The 14,174-nt window shown below is 36.9% G+C and overlaps 1 protein-coding gene across 2 annotated transcripts; it reads right to left on the reverse strand.

The window, feature by feature from the left end:
- Positions 1 to 633: 633 nt before the first annotated feature.
- LOC111460242 (MAG2-interacting protein 2-like) lies at positions 634 to 12,229 on the reverse strand. 2 transcript variants are annotated; one of them, XM_023103416.1, is made up of 14 exons: positions 12,081 to 12,229; positions 11,900 to 11,948; positions 11,373 to 11,540; positions 10,721 to 10,922; positions 10,386 to 10,603; positions 8,701 to 9,700; positions 7,428 to 8,395; positions 6,797 to 6,882; positions 6,316 to 6,675; positions 4,579 to 5,797; positions 4,208 to 4,473; positions 1,454 to 4,117; positions 1,022 to 1,282; positions 634 to 891 (listed from the first exon to the last, which is right to left on the reverse strand). In XM_023103416.1, the coding sequence occupies exons 1-12, from the start codon at positions 12,162 to 12,164 to the stop codon at positions 1,517 to 1,519; spliced, it is 7,221 nt and encodes a 2,406-aa protein (XP_022959184.1). In that variant the 5' UTR covers positions 12,165 to 12,229; the 3' UTR covers positions 634 to 891; positions 1,022 to 1,282; positions 1,454 to 1,516. The 2 variants fall into 2 exon arrangements, with proteins under 2 accessions (XP_022959184.1, XP_022959174.1); XM_023103406.1 differs by having other exon boundaries at positions 700 to 1,282.
- Positions 12,230 to 14,174: the final 1,945 nt, after the last annotated feature.

The following is a 14,174-nucleotide window of genomic DNA, read 5'->3' on the forward strand; positions in this document are numbered from 1 at the left end:
GTAAGATAAAAATGGCATTATTTTAATGGTTGTTCTTTAAAGTCGGTCTCTTTCTGATATAATAAGATGTGTTTTGTTCTTTTAATAACTTGGGTAACCTAAGGCCAAATTCTGGTTTGGAATGCAAAGTTTTTATAATAATTTGTGTCAGCTAATCATCTTACCTTAAACTTTGTTAAAGCAATATTATTGTGTTTTTATTATTCTGAAGGTGGGTGATGATGATGAAGATCCAAGGAATTAATTATTCCACATTATTGCAAGGGTGATGATCGAGAATGTCTTTTAGATAACTATAAACTATTTGAAATTATCATATTTGATGATAATGAAGATACTACTCTTAAAAGTACGAAGAATGCTACTTTGTTTAGAATATTGATCTCGATCTCGAGTCGGCCATGGCTGACTCCGTCGAATCGCGAGAGTTATTTTGATAGGTCTACTTAGTGAAATGCAAGCTAAAACGGCCTGAGAAAGGAAAATTCTAATCAAAGTTCAAACATATGTTTTTGAATGCAATTTCAAACCTTATAATTTACTGAAATTGCCAAACCCAATAACGAGTCTAGTAAAATTAGTTTACCCCCACTGCCGTAATATGTCCCCATATAGTCTACTGAGACTGAAAAATACTTTCCAACCATACATACATCTAACTTTCATAAAAGGTAACTACAGAGGCCCTAGTAACAGAACTTGAGGAAGCAAAAGCTAAAATGTATCCAACACGGAGCAATTTGGTATATGAAGATACTGGAGTTATTTACACACAATTTAATATGCTTTTGCTATGTCTTTGAGTAGCAGAGATAGTAAGTAACGCCTAATCAATAGCTTACCTCAACTCTGATGGGAGAAAGAATGACAAATTTTGTTGAGCCCCTCGAACTGAAAGCATACACCAAAACAGAGACTCATGTATTACAAGCATGGATGCACCAATCTGACCATTGAATTCTAGAACACAAAATATGGTTGAAACTTTATTTTTGTTGCTCATTGGGAAGACGAAATAAACCTTGGCACACGTAATGCAACGATTCTATCAACCGAGCTTTTTGCCTGACCCTCAAGGAATAATATTGAACCATCTCTTTTAAAAAGATCTTTCTTTTTCATCTGAGGTCCCATCGTCTCCTTGATTCTCAACCTTCGAATGGTCGCCAGTAGATTTACTACTACTTCCATTACTCGTAACACCAGCTCCAATAGGATTTGGTGCTTTTGTGATGGTGAATGAAGTGTGTATGCCATCCCGTTGTTTAAGAAGCTCATCCACCTGAGTTTCAAAACTTTCAGAAGTACAGAGAGCATATCCATATAATAAACATAAATAACTATGTGTACTTGGAATCCAAATGCCTATTACACAATACAACTCACCTTGTTTACGTAAATAAAAATGTAATAAGCTTAATGGCAGACTGACAGTGAAGGTATAATAACAAACCTTTGGTTTCAATCCCCATTTGCATCGCTTAATTCGTAGGGAATTCTTGTTAAAGAAATCGTCTCACTTTCGAGATAACAACAGCAATGCGGATTCTATTAGCCTTCCACGCTTCTCTTTCAAGCTGGAAGCAGTGTTTCTCAAGACTTCAGGCACTAATTCCTCCATATCACCAGATTCATCATTCTGCACTGCGTGGAGCTCCCTTTTCAAATATGTAATAAGACTAGCCTCTGCCATGTTGACAAGACAGACTGCAGGGTTTGTGCACATAAATTTCGTCACCATGAATGCAGCAAGAACAGGCTGATCAGCCTTTACAAGCTCTGATATAAAGATAGGGAAGGTAATCTTCCTAAAAAGAACCAACTCTCTCCTATTGTTAGTACTTACACTCCTCCCTTTCTGTTTGAGGCATGGTAATTGGTCGCTACCAGAAAAGTTCCCCACCAGATAACAGAGATAGGAGAAAGTGTTATCATAAGAAGCATTGATGACAATGGTTGATACAATTCCTGAGGCTAATACAAGCAATAAAAGATCAAGGTCTCCGCTTAGTTCATCTGAGATTCCATCTCGTTTCAATTTGCCTTCAACTGCATTCAGACTCCGCAATCTTAATGCTTCATAAGGCAACAACATCGCCAACTTCAAAGTCACAAAACAATCTTTATCGTTCAAAATGTCGCACAGGGTTTTGGCATCGTCTTCATCAAGCAACATTCCACAAGATTTTGACAACGATTCATCAACCAATCTCAGCACATCCTTAGACCGAGAAAGTGAAATGAGTTTTTTGAAAATTTCAGTCCAACAGACATGTAGAGGGTGAGGTGTAGGAGCCGGGACAGTCTCACTCCCTTTACTCTCTGCCGGTTCCACTTCCTGAAAGCTTTCCCACCCTTCATCCCAACCATCAACACTCCAGTCATTTCCTCCACTGGCTGCTACTGGGGGGGCTTCAGCTTCATCTCTCTCAATCAGGAAAAGTCCTTCCCATTCTACCAAAATGGCCAGCAAACTATCTGCATGGACATCTGTAGTTGCAACTGCACACAATTCCATGAAGCAAGAAACTGTAGTCTCAATGCTCGAAAGGTCATCAGACGTGACTTCTAAGCTAGGTGAGATTGTCGCTGCAAGCTGAGTTGACTTTAGGGCAACTAAAGTACTTGTAAACCTGCTAGAAGTATCTTTATTATCGTCTAATGTTGTTGCAATACTTGTTAGGTCACTTTCCTTGGTTGTATACTGGAATTGTTCCCAACCCTCCCAAGGTAAAACATTATACTGCAACTCAGACGAGAAACCTTTGATATTTCTACCTGTGATATACTGCATAAGCTCTAATACATACACACGGACAGAACTTGGTAATTGCAGATTATCAGAGAACTCAGCCATTCTTTCCCAAACTTTACCTCTGGTACTTCTTAAACTCTCAAGATCACCTTCCAATCTACTAAGTGAAGATAATAGATGGTGCAGATTCTGGTGCTCATGGGAGTAATTGACCAAGTCAAGTAGAACAGGCTCCAATATTTGCAGGTATATATCCTGGATCCCAATCTCAGTTCCAGATTTCAATGCAGTGGGATATAGTGACACCGACTCAGAAAACACCTGTTCTACAGCTCCAAAACCACAACGAGAGAAAATCATGGCTCTGCAGAAAGCAAAAGCTCCAAAAGCAGAATCATCTAGTAAACCATAAGTCGCATAGCTTACAATGGTGTTCCAACTCTCACTTGGTGAAACACTATCCTCTGTAACCAATCTAATAAGAACCTTTAGACAATTCTTTAAACAGTCGGGATTCAACTTCAAACATTCACCTCTGGTGTCAGTTTTTCTCATTTCATCCAGCAATCTAATATAAAAATTCAAAAGGATGATAAGGCACTCCTGCCATGCCGAGTTGTCAGGTATGTCTCCATAGTTACTATATAGGGGTAAAAGTATAGTGAAATACTGTTTCATAGCATCCAAAGCATCTGAATGAGACAACAATCTAAGATAAGTAGAGCTCAAGTCATAAATGTGGCCAAGTTGACTAATAAAAGCCTGAAAATTCTCCGGGCTTCCGTTCTTGAAGTCAATGCTAATTCTAGTTTCCAACGTCGTTAACAGTTTCAGGATGTAGTGTTTATAAATGTCCTGGGAACATATGAGACCTTCCGGCACTGGATCAGAATAGATACCAGCAAGGGTCTCCACCATTTGTGCCAAAGCTTCTATATTACCATCGTCAATGTGCAAGTAGATTTCACGGCTGAAGTGTTCGAAGTTCAGCCCACTTAATCCAGCAATATTTTTGAAATTGAGATCCTTTATGATGGCTACACGCCTGCATTCTTGTTCAACAATTTTGTAGAAATGAGCCAAACCCAAGCTGGAGGCATGTACTTCGTCATGTTGTGCCTTTCGTGGTAACCATCCACCTTTTTCCAGCTTCAAGTAGCAATCAGCGAGCAACCCATATATACAGTGTAGCCGCAACTTATCAGTCCCATTAATAGATGGGTGCACAACCGTGGAAATAGTTTCAATGGTTTCTGCAGCACAACCAATAATCTCCTCTCTGAATTCTGAGATTTCGACCATAATATCCTCATTGTTCCAAGCCTCTGAAACAAGGATAGAACTTAGATATTTCAGTAGCACCTGCAGGAAAAATTATTTTTCATGGTTAAAACAAGGCCAATGTCTTCTGTACTTGCACTTAAAGATATCAAAGCTAGCAAACCTGAATACCTCAGTGCGATTCATGCCATAGGTATTAGCTAAGTTAAGAATATCCTTCAATATATGTTTCTTCTCCAAATTTACTGATTCAATTAAGGACAGAATAACGCTCTCAATGTAATAACGGTCTCCAGATAAAAAACGTGATGTTTCAACACCAGGAATGATATTCTCCAACGCTCTAGAATGATCAGCTATACGTTTCTGTTCTTCTAGCTTCAGTTTCCACTCCCGCCAAAATGTTGATTCCACCTCATTACTTTTTCTACTTTGATCTGAGAACAAGAAAAACATGAAAGAAGTTTTCAACACAGGAAGCATTGTAAATAATAATAATAATAATAAACCATCAAAATAATATAAACAGCAAAGCTAATCACCAGAGCTAAAAGTGTTTTTTTCTTTAAATTTTTCAAGAAGCAGCTGCCTCCTTTGAGTTGGACCATCGCACGCAACTCGAGAGTCGTGCAACAAACAATATGTCATTCCCACAGTCATAATGCTACTAGCTTCTTGGTAGTCCTCCCTTGTCCGTAATTGCTCTTCAAAAACTTCAACCCCATTGAAGGCATCCACCAGATTCAACAACACCAAACAGCCAGTCAAGTCTGCCACCTTGGTAGGAGATTCAATAACTGATTTTGCAAGAGAGGTGATCAAGCTGTCTTTAGGAACAAACCCATTCCTAGCAAGCCATGACAAAATAGTAGCAATAGCTTGCGTTTTCAAACTTGAGTATTCTGTTTCAGGATCCAGTTTCTTAATTTCTACATTCTTACTCAGTTCAAGCAACCAAGGGAGTTGCAAATAAGCAAATGACAAAATTTTTCCATTCTCTCTCAGAAAGGTAGCCAATTTAGTCCTATTTTCAACAGGTAGGTCTTTTGCAACAAGAAGTAACCTATTCACAGTACTTTCTAGAAAAGACTCTTGATCGTTCCGGCCAACACCATCAACTAATTCAAAACAATCTTTGAATTCACCAATATTTTGAATACTGTTTCCTTGAAATGAGGAAAGCAAAGAACTTTGAAATGGAGGGTTTGAACAATCTGTGCCAGCCATCACCATTAATTTTGCGCACTGCCCTTGCATATCAAGTTCTTTCCATGCATGGAGGAGTTCAGAAATTGATTCCTCATCGCAGTGGCTCAAAGAGAAACCTAGTAGGTGCTTTCGAGAATTAATATCCATATTCTCAAGGGAAGGACCCCTTGCTATTGCAGCACACAAATCCCAAACGGAACCATGCCCTTTCTTTGTTAAACCAAGGCAGAGATCAAATGCCAATTGCAGATCACCAGCAACTGCAGCTTCTCTAGCTATAGCTTCTTCAACTGCTGATATCTCGGTTGGAGAGCTCAATCCAAGAAGCTTGCCAACCTGAATGAGTTCTTCAACATGTATATAAGCTCCAGGCTGACTTGAAATTGCCATTTTTATTATCTCCATTGGATCTTTTATTTGTCTGAATTGCACGGGCAGAAGAGTCACTCCAAGGCTTGGTAGTAATTCTGTGAGAGCATCAATAATATCAACCTCCGCTTTGACATATCTACTGCTTGGAAATATGTTGAGACACTCCTTTGCCTTCCAGACCTGTAAAAAGATTTACCATGGCTATCATTCAACTAGTATGCAGTAATTGGTAGGGGGGGAATCCACAACAAACTACATCCTAGTTTAGGGTAGAATTTAAGTCTACTACATTTAGGGCACTAAGTTTTGTTATGTATAGGTTATTGCATTCTTATCCTTGACCTTTTTCAAGAGTACGAGATACAAACAATCTCCCCAAAATAAGATACGAGATAAAAAGACATGCAGTGAGTTAAGATTAATTACTCAAGTTCTCTTAAAAGTATAGTGGTTGCTATAACTATTGAAGTCCATCCAACCTGATCAAATAATACATACTAAATGTTCACAAGAGAAATACTATAAATAATTGGAAATAATATCATATTCAACCATGCTTACGATGTTAACACAGTGTAGTTAAGTTCACATTTGGGCTTCCAGTTACTCATCGAGTAAGATGTCATTTACTCATCTTGAGGATGAGATATAATTGTTGTTCAGGTAATAACTGATTAATTAAAATTATGAAAACTTACTTCTGGACCGTTAAGACTTGAAGCAGAGAAAAAGTACTCTCTAGCAGCTTGAATGACAAGGTTTTCAGCCTTCTCTGCCGATAAAGAGACCGAACTTGTACCCTTCAAGTAGTTTCTTGCAAGCGAAAATTTCCCAGCTTTTAACAGTCCACGACAAAATTCTACCAGCATATACTCCAGGTCCAAAAAAGGGAATGCCTTCTCCTTCAGACACAGCATGTCATGCCACATATTTGTCCAATCATTGTCCGATCGACTGGACTGTCGACGAATAAACTTTGAGAGTATGAGGCGCATAATTTGTTTTACACCTTTACCATCATCCTGACCTTCTAAGAAAAATTGCATTGGCTTCGGCACCTGGAACGTTAGAAAGCAAATTGGGTATTGTTGAATTTGACATTAAGAGGGAAGAAAACAAACAGTAAAGAGTTTCAGTTTTATAATACTAATCTCAACTGGTTATGAGAAGTCTACCAACCTGGTAATAGGACAAAAGCCTTTGTGCTTCAACGTGGCCTTCTGCCAGCTTGAGCCTTCGTTTCAGGTCATCAGAGGATTTGGTGTCTGAAGTGTTTTTGAACATAAACCAATTGCGATTTAGAGATTATCAATGACTGAGCTGTAAATACAGCAGGCGGCAGATCAAACAATTATGTAGCATTAATGTGCAGATAAGATAGCCTTACAATATAGAAGCATCAATGTTACGAAACAATTGTGGGAAGTAGACCTCACTACTACTAGGGAGGCATCATTTCGGAATCAGCAATTGAGGAATTGGAACCCAGCTAAAATGCTTTGGATGAATATAGTCAAAGCATTTGAATGGCCATAGAAAGAAACTATTGGATATTTAAAGCGAAGGGAAAGGATCAGAGGGAAGTTTGTTACATAGCTGAAAACCATTCGTGATCTTTAACATTATTTTTTGTTATTACACACCCACTGTAACTCTGGTTGAGTTGCTTTTTTTTCTTAACCCCTTTGGGTGGGATCTAGAGTTATAAGATAACTTTTCTCAAACCAGTGGGGAAAAAAAGAGGGAAAAAAGTACTAGTTTAAAACTTGCATAACTGAAAAAGATCACGACACCAATAAAGTTAAATTACCTTGTATTTGAGGTAGTTTTGACAAAATGTCTGCCATGGTACTCCATCTATCAGTTAGAGTAGATAAATATATGCACTGTAACGCACAGTCAACAGCTTCGACGTCACTCCTAAAAAACTCATTAGTTTTGAAGTCTCTGCACCCTTCTTCAATGACCAATAGGCATATCTCCAACTTATTTTCCGAAGCTATTTCCTTCATCCATTTAACTAAAAATGATTCATTCATATCTTGGTTTTCCAAAAGCTCAGATTCTTCTTCTTTAGGAACTGAGGTCATATCAGCGGTTCTTTTTCTCATGAATGGAACTGCTTTTTCAACTAACCTTCTGATTACACTTTCCTTATTTATACCCTTTAGCATCAATTTAAATTTATCATATGAAGACAACTGCTCCCAAGAAACAAGATCAACGCAGATATTATCATTGCTTCCTTCAGAATAAATTAGCTGATGCAAGTAACGGACGTCCTCACACAATTCTTGTAATTCATGAATACCTTTTTGGTTAGCACAATCAAGCAAGCAGAGACAGTTGTCCAGCTGTCCACTCAAAGTATCAATGTCTCTAGCTCTTTTCATGTACCACATTGCAAGTTCACTAATTGAAGGCCAGATAAGTCCAAAATATTTCTTGACAATAGGTTCAGTTCTAATCTGTGAACTAAGCTCATGATTTTCAGGTAATTTCGTTATAAAGTTTAACATTTTCTGACATTCAACCCAGTCCTCTTCCCTCACTGCAATGCTGGTAGGAGGAGACCTTCCAGGGAGAAGCTGCAAATAAGTCCGCACAGGAACTGTTTCAGGAATAGCAGATAAAATTTCCAACAAGAAAGGACTCATAGAATATGTGTGGCGCTTGAACAAGAGGTTTAAGGCTCCAATTTTTCCATTTTGTGCAAGATGAATAGCAGCTTCCTTGATAGGCTTCATACGGAAGCTACTATATTCCTGCACAGAAAACCTGATGAAGTTGTGTTGTCAAATTGCTAGTCAAAATAAGTTACAAAAACAATGAAGCTTCGAGAAGAACGCAACACAGGTGTGCAATAGAAATGAGTCAAAAAATCTTATAATGTTCAAATGTACAATCCAGTTCAATACTAATCATTCATTCTTTCTCGCAATAACCATAAATCTATTACAGACATGCTATATCTACAATTGAATTGGTCAGAGACTCCCTTTCTCATAAAAAACAACGAATAATAGGGCTCATTATCAATCGTCAATATAGAATAATATTAAAATATTTCTCAAAGCATATACCTGCCCATATTTATGCCAAGATATGTTTCCAGTCTGTCCTTAAATTGCAGCAACCGGAGTCTAGCCAGACGGAAACTCCATATTTCATTGCTTTCAAGATCTTCTACTTCAAGAAACTGGTAATGGTTGGTTAGTTTCAGCCCAAAATCAAGCATTGCCTTTACAGAATCTTCTGTTGGTCCAACTTTTTCAATACATTCAGAAAGGATGAAAACCTGATCCTTTATCTTTGACAGATATGCATTCATATCATTAGTTCCTTGATCAGAATGCAGCCACTGTGACTTCAGAATTTCATCTTTATCCAAGCCATAACAATTAGCAAAGTTCAAGGCATCTTGATACTTCTGATTTCTAATGAAGATATTGTACATTTCCAGAACAGATCTCCGTGTGAGTGATAGCAAGCTCCACTCCAACCGGGAGATGTCAAGATTATTAATCGACTCTTCCATACTCTGGTCCGAGTGATGCAAGTCACCACATTCGTTATATTTAGCTGGATCTGACATTCCTTTATTTTCTGAACACTCTAAAAGAAAAATTTGGCCTTCTAACTGCTGTACCCTTTCTATAATAGGCCTAGAATACAAAGGACTGTCCTCCTGAATTTTTATACCACTGAGGATGTTAATCATAGCAACAAGTCCACTTCTCCTGGAAATTGCAAGTATGTGATCAGACCACCATGTAAAATCCAAAATGTCACTTAAAATCCTATTTGCTCCATTTAATGTCCTATCTGTCGCTTGAGATTCATGTTTCTCTTGAGGAAAAAAACTTGAAATGGTAAAGGGCTCCCTATGTAGATTAAAAATGTACAATTGTCCCGTCACATCTAGAGTGGCAACGAATTGTGCCTTCGGTGAAACTTGCAGCTTTGAATATGATGTTTGACCTTCATATCCTTTTGGTATAGTATATACACCGTCAAACTGAATTGAATGTAACAGCTCCAAATCAAGTATCCCACTACGCCAAAGGGACAGATAACATGATCCTGGAAAAAAACATTGAAAATAACTAAATAAACATGTCCGATTATAGTTAAATGCACCATTTATAGGATGCACACATCACATAGAATGTTCTACTTCATAACAGGAAGATTTATTACATGGAATGTCAAGAAATGTTCCAGTTCACTATATGCACATGAAAAGGATCTTAAAAGAACCATCTGGGAAGAGAAAGAGGAAACTCTGACTGAGAAAATACTGAAGCTTTATTAGAGCTATCACAACGTTTGGTAAAAATAAATAAATAAAAAGTAAAGAATGAAGGCTGGCAGAAAAAACCGATTGGCAAATATTGGCTCCATGGAAAAAAACTAGACCCTTCACTAGTGTACCAGTTCACATAAGAAGTATAGGCAAAGAACTCAGAAGGGTCTCAGACACTCATGTAAAGCAGACAACCTTCGACTATGGGGAACCAAACTTATAGGTCCAAAAGTGGTAGCATAAGTTCACACTGATATGAACACGTACAATTAGTATAAAAAGTAACCATAGAAAAAATAAGATGAAAGAAAACTAATTCTGGACTGCCTTTCAATAGAAATTTGTTTACGTTGCAGTTAGTGTTTAAATTATATTATTTTCTTTCTCATAGTTCCATGATGGCAGCTTAGAAATCAAGCATAAATTTTCTCTTCAATAATTCAAGAAAGTGGTACATCTTACCAGAGTTTCTACTGGAAGGTATAGAGGTGCTAAAACTACCAACAATGATGAACAAAGAAAGATCAGGATAATAATCAAAGCAGAAAACTCTGTTTGGAAATTGGCTCTTTGCGGTCAATACACTGTTTGAGTGTGCTGCCGGAAAAGATATAGTTGGCTCTTTACTGATCTCCATTTGTCGAATAGAACCATCTGATGCAACAATGATGAAGGTACACCTGAAATATAGAAGTTGACCAGATTACACGCTTGATCAAAAAAACGAAACTAGAAATCCCAACTAAATACTACACAAACCAGAACTTCTATAAAGCTAATCTTGGATAATTGCTTACAAGTAAGATCTCCGAGAATCAGAATCCTCCTTCGCAATCAGGCTTATTATAGGCAGAGAAACCTTTAATTGCCTCCCTGTAACTCTTGATATTTCTTCACCGTTTGATTTGATAAAATATATTGTATTGGTATCATCAACGACTCCAAGAACATTGCAACTTTCAGACCATGCTCCCATAGTGAATGAATTAACATTGGTGTCTGATGCATGGGAAGATGAAAATAAACTATTTTTATTTTTCTCTGCTTACTCAACTATCTGTGACATTGTCTAAATATAATGAATAAAATTAACTATTCCATGACGCTAGAAAAGACCAAACAATAGGAATTTGGGGAAAGAAATCTTTAATGAATGGTTTGGATTAGGAATTAAGTTTAAATTCATATAAGGAATAAACTAAGTAGGGCATAGTAACATACTACTTCTGGACAAATCTTACAAATTCAATTGAAATATGGAAATAAAATGAAAAAAATGAGAAAAAGAAAGGATAAAAAAAAAGGAATAAACATAATCCAGGTTAGTTATTGAAAACTGATTTTTCTGTCCTTTACAAAGTAGACTGTACGATATTGAATTTGACAACTTCTAAAGTAGTTATACTTCAAAAAGTGATTTGCAAAAAAAATTCATAAGAAAAACAATACCCAAAAAAATGCCAAATGGGTCCAAGTAGTCATCTTCCTTCCGCAATATCGTTATCTGATTTCCAGCAGCCACTGCAACACGTTCCCCACTTGAAGAAATAAATAACGATACCAATCTTTCTATTCTCTGCGGTTGGTTATATCCAATCCATTTATCCCTGAGTCTACCTGCCATTGCACGTATCAGGAGAAAGGTAAGAATAAATTCATAGAATATCTCAAAAGAATGAACATTGTCAAGAAGCTCAGTCTTCACGAACAAATCAAGGATCGTTATCTTGAAACGAAGTGATTTGAAGAACACAGCCACTCACAAGATACACATTCTTCAATAATAACTTTCGACATTTCTAATTCATCTTAACTTGAATTGATCCCAATTATATCACGATTGAACAGTAAAAGCTTTCAAAAACGATTGATTTACACAAGCGTGGAAATTCAGTTGAGCAACATGCCAATTTGTGGAGAGAAAAACTTGTCTGAAAATTGAATCCGAAAGAAAATTGCACAGAAATGCAACATACCTCCAATGCGAAACAGAGAAAGGAAACTCCCTTTGGAACCCGCGATCACCTAAATGCAAACGGAGAAATACACATATAATACAACAACAAGGAAATCCAGAAAAACAAATTGAACACTACGGAATTGGGGTTATATACTTCGAATCAGTGAGAGGTAAGAAGAAAGGAGTGAAGTACGGACCTGGTGAGGAGGATAGTTGGGACGGAATGGTCTCGAGGCGTGGCGACGAGTTTCGTAAAGTACTTTCTGCTCGAGCTCCTCCATGGCCAGATTTGAGTTTCGCACAGAAATCACGAACCAGAGGGAGAGAAAGGGGGCCAGATTATGGGTTTACCAAACCCCGAAAACCCGAACTGACGACCCAACCCGAATTATCCGGGTTGGATTTATCAAAAATAGAAATATATAAATTTAGATATGAAAACTTCTGTATTCATGGATGCGCCAGAGTGGTCATTCGGCGTTACTGCTATGCTGTCGTGCGCGGGTTCGAATCTTCACGACTACTTTTTAATATTATTTTATTTATATTCTTTTATTATTTTATTTAATTTCATATACATTATTTTTATTATTTATTTAGTTTTTATATTATTTTATTATTTTGTTTAATTTTTTTTTTTATATTATTTTATTTAATTTATATCATTTTTATTTTATAAAGGATAAAACTTAATATATTTCATACTATTTTTAAGTATATATATTCTATACTATTTTTAAACACGAATAAACTAACGAACCATTATCCATATATTTTATACTATTTCTTTTTATATTATTTTATTTGTTTTCTTTTATATTATTTTATTATTTTATTTGGTATCTTTTATATTATTTTATTACTTTCTCGTTATATTAAAATACGGATATGTACATTACGATATCTATGTACATCATGGTGTTATGTGGGCCCTTTTCCTTCAATAGCTTCAGCAATGAGCTAGTTGAAGGCCAGATCCACGGGAACATATATGAATCTCCTAGAGGATCCATGTATAGAGAAGTACTACGGATCCAATTTTACTCAAACAGAATAACAGAGTTCAAGGTCATGATCTTTTATGAAAACATAGATCCCATCATGATTGCATGCGATTGTATTTTCTAACCCCAATAGTAGAGCGACTTACTAAATATTTTTTAATATTCAAGTCACGTGCTATTTATTTTTCAAATAAATGTAAGACACTCATATATGGATGATGACGTCTTTGTGCAGGTCAGGGAAAGAAAGTCAGGATAGTCACATTTCCATTAAGTTGTAGCCCTCAGGTTAGAACCGGGCATATGCATCTATAAGAAACCTTGGTCCCAAGTTAGAAGCAAGGTCGAGTTGAATGATTTGGCCTAATGTAGAGGAAAGACAAATCTTGCATAAATTTTGTTCGGTGAGCAAAGACAAATCTTGCAAAAGGTTTGACGAAGCCACAAAATTGGGCGTGTAAGGCATGGGCTTCAGACTTCGACTTGGAGCTTGACTTGAAGGTGTAAAAAGACGGACAAATTTTTCGCAAAATAAAACAAAGATAATTTAAATATAATACACATTATATTTATATTATATCAAAATAATGCTCATACATAACCGGGTAGAAAAACACAAAATATTTAAAAACTAAAGGGTTGAGGATGATGGGTGAGACTTGTCTATGGCACCTGCTCCAAAGTCTGCTCCCACGGCTCCTTATTTACCTAAAAAACATGGAAAACATGGAGTGAGTACAAAGACTTGACAAGTAGCGTACTTGTAGGCTCTTACTCGTGTCCTTGGTATGCTAGGGTACCATATTCATTATTATCTTATTCTAGTTCTTGTTGCAAGTATGTAGGCCCGTTCTTGACTTGTGAGTTCTTATCATGATTTGTCCTCAGATCTAAAGACCTTGGTACTTTGGTTATGGGTTCTTGTCTTTAGAACTTGGGTCTTAATCCATGTTCTAGTTCTGAATTACTGTCCATGTTCTAGTTCTGAATTACTGTCTCGTTCTTGGTTACTTTCTATGCTCTTATGTTCTTGTTTTGTTCTCCAAGACACTCTCCCTGAGATATACGGTACTAATCATGAATCCAACAACCTTTGTCCAAGGCTTCATACATTTCAAGTGACACAGACTAACATACGTCTAAGGCTTCATGTGTGTCATAATTTGGAGTTAGTTCTCTTCGTAATCTTCTACAAAAACAAACCTTGGATGTGCAGAAACTGAATGGGGTTGGCCTCACTTAGTGAATTTGCCTATAGGCTCACATTGGAATTTCAAGCTTTTAAGC

Source organism: Cucurbita moschata, unplaced genomic scaffold, assembly GCF_002738365.1.
Source record: "Cucurbita moschata cultivar Rifu unplaced genomic scaffold, Cmos_1.0 Cmo_Scf00002, whole genome shotgun sequence".
NCBI classification, from domain to species: domain Eukaryota; kingdom Viridiplantae; phylum Streptophyta; class Magnoliopsida; order Cucurbitales; family Cucurbitaceae; genus Cucurbita; species Cucurbita moschata.

Excerpts from the sequence above, each read along its gene's own strand:
- LOC111460242 (XM_023103416.1), bottom strand. The coding sequence starts at position 12,164 with ATGGAGGAGCTCGAGCAGAAAGTACTTTACGAAACTCGTCGCCACGCC. Across the intron at positions 10,604-10,720 it reads GATTCTCGGAGATCTTACTT|GTGTACCTTCATCATTGTTG; the intron begins GTAAGCAATTAT and ends TCTATATTTCAG. Across the intron at positions 4,118-4,207 it reads ATGGCATGAATCGCACTGAG|GTGCTACTGAAATATCTAAG; the intron begins GTATTCAGGTTT and ends TTTTTCCTGCAG.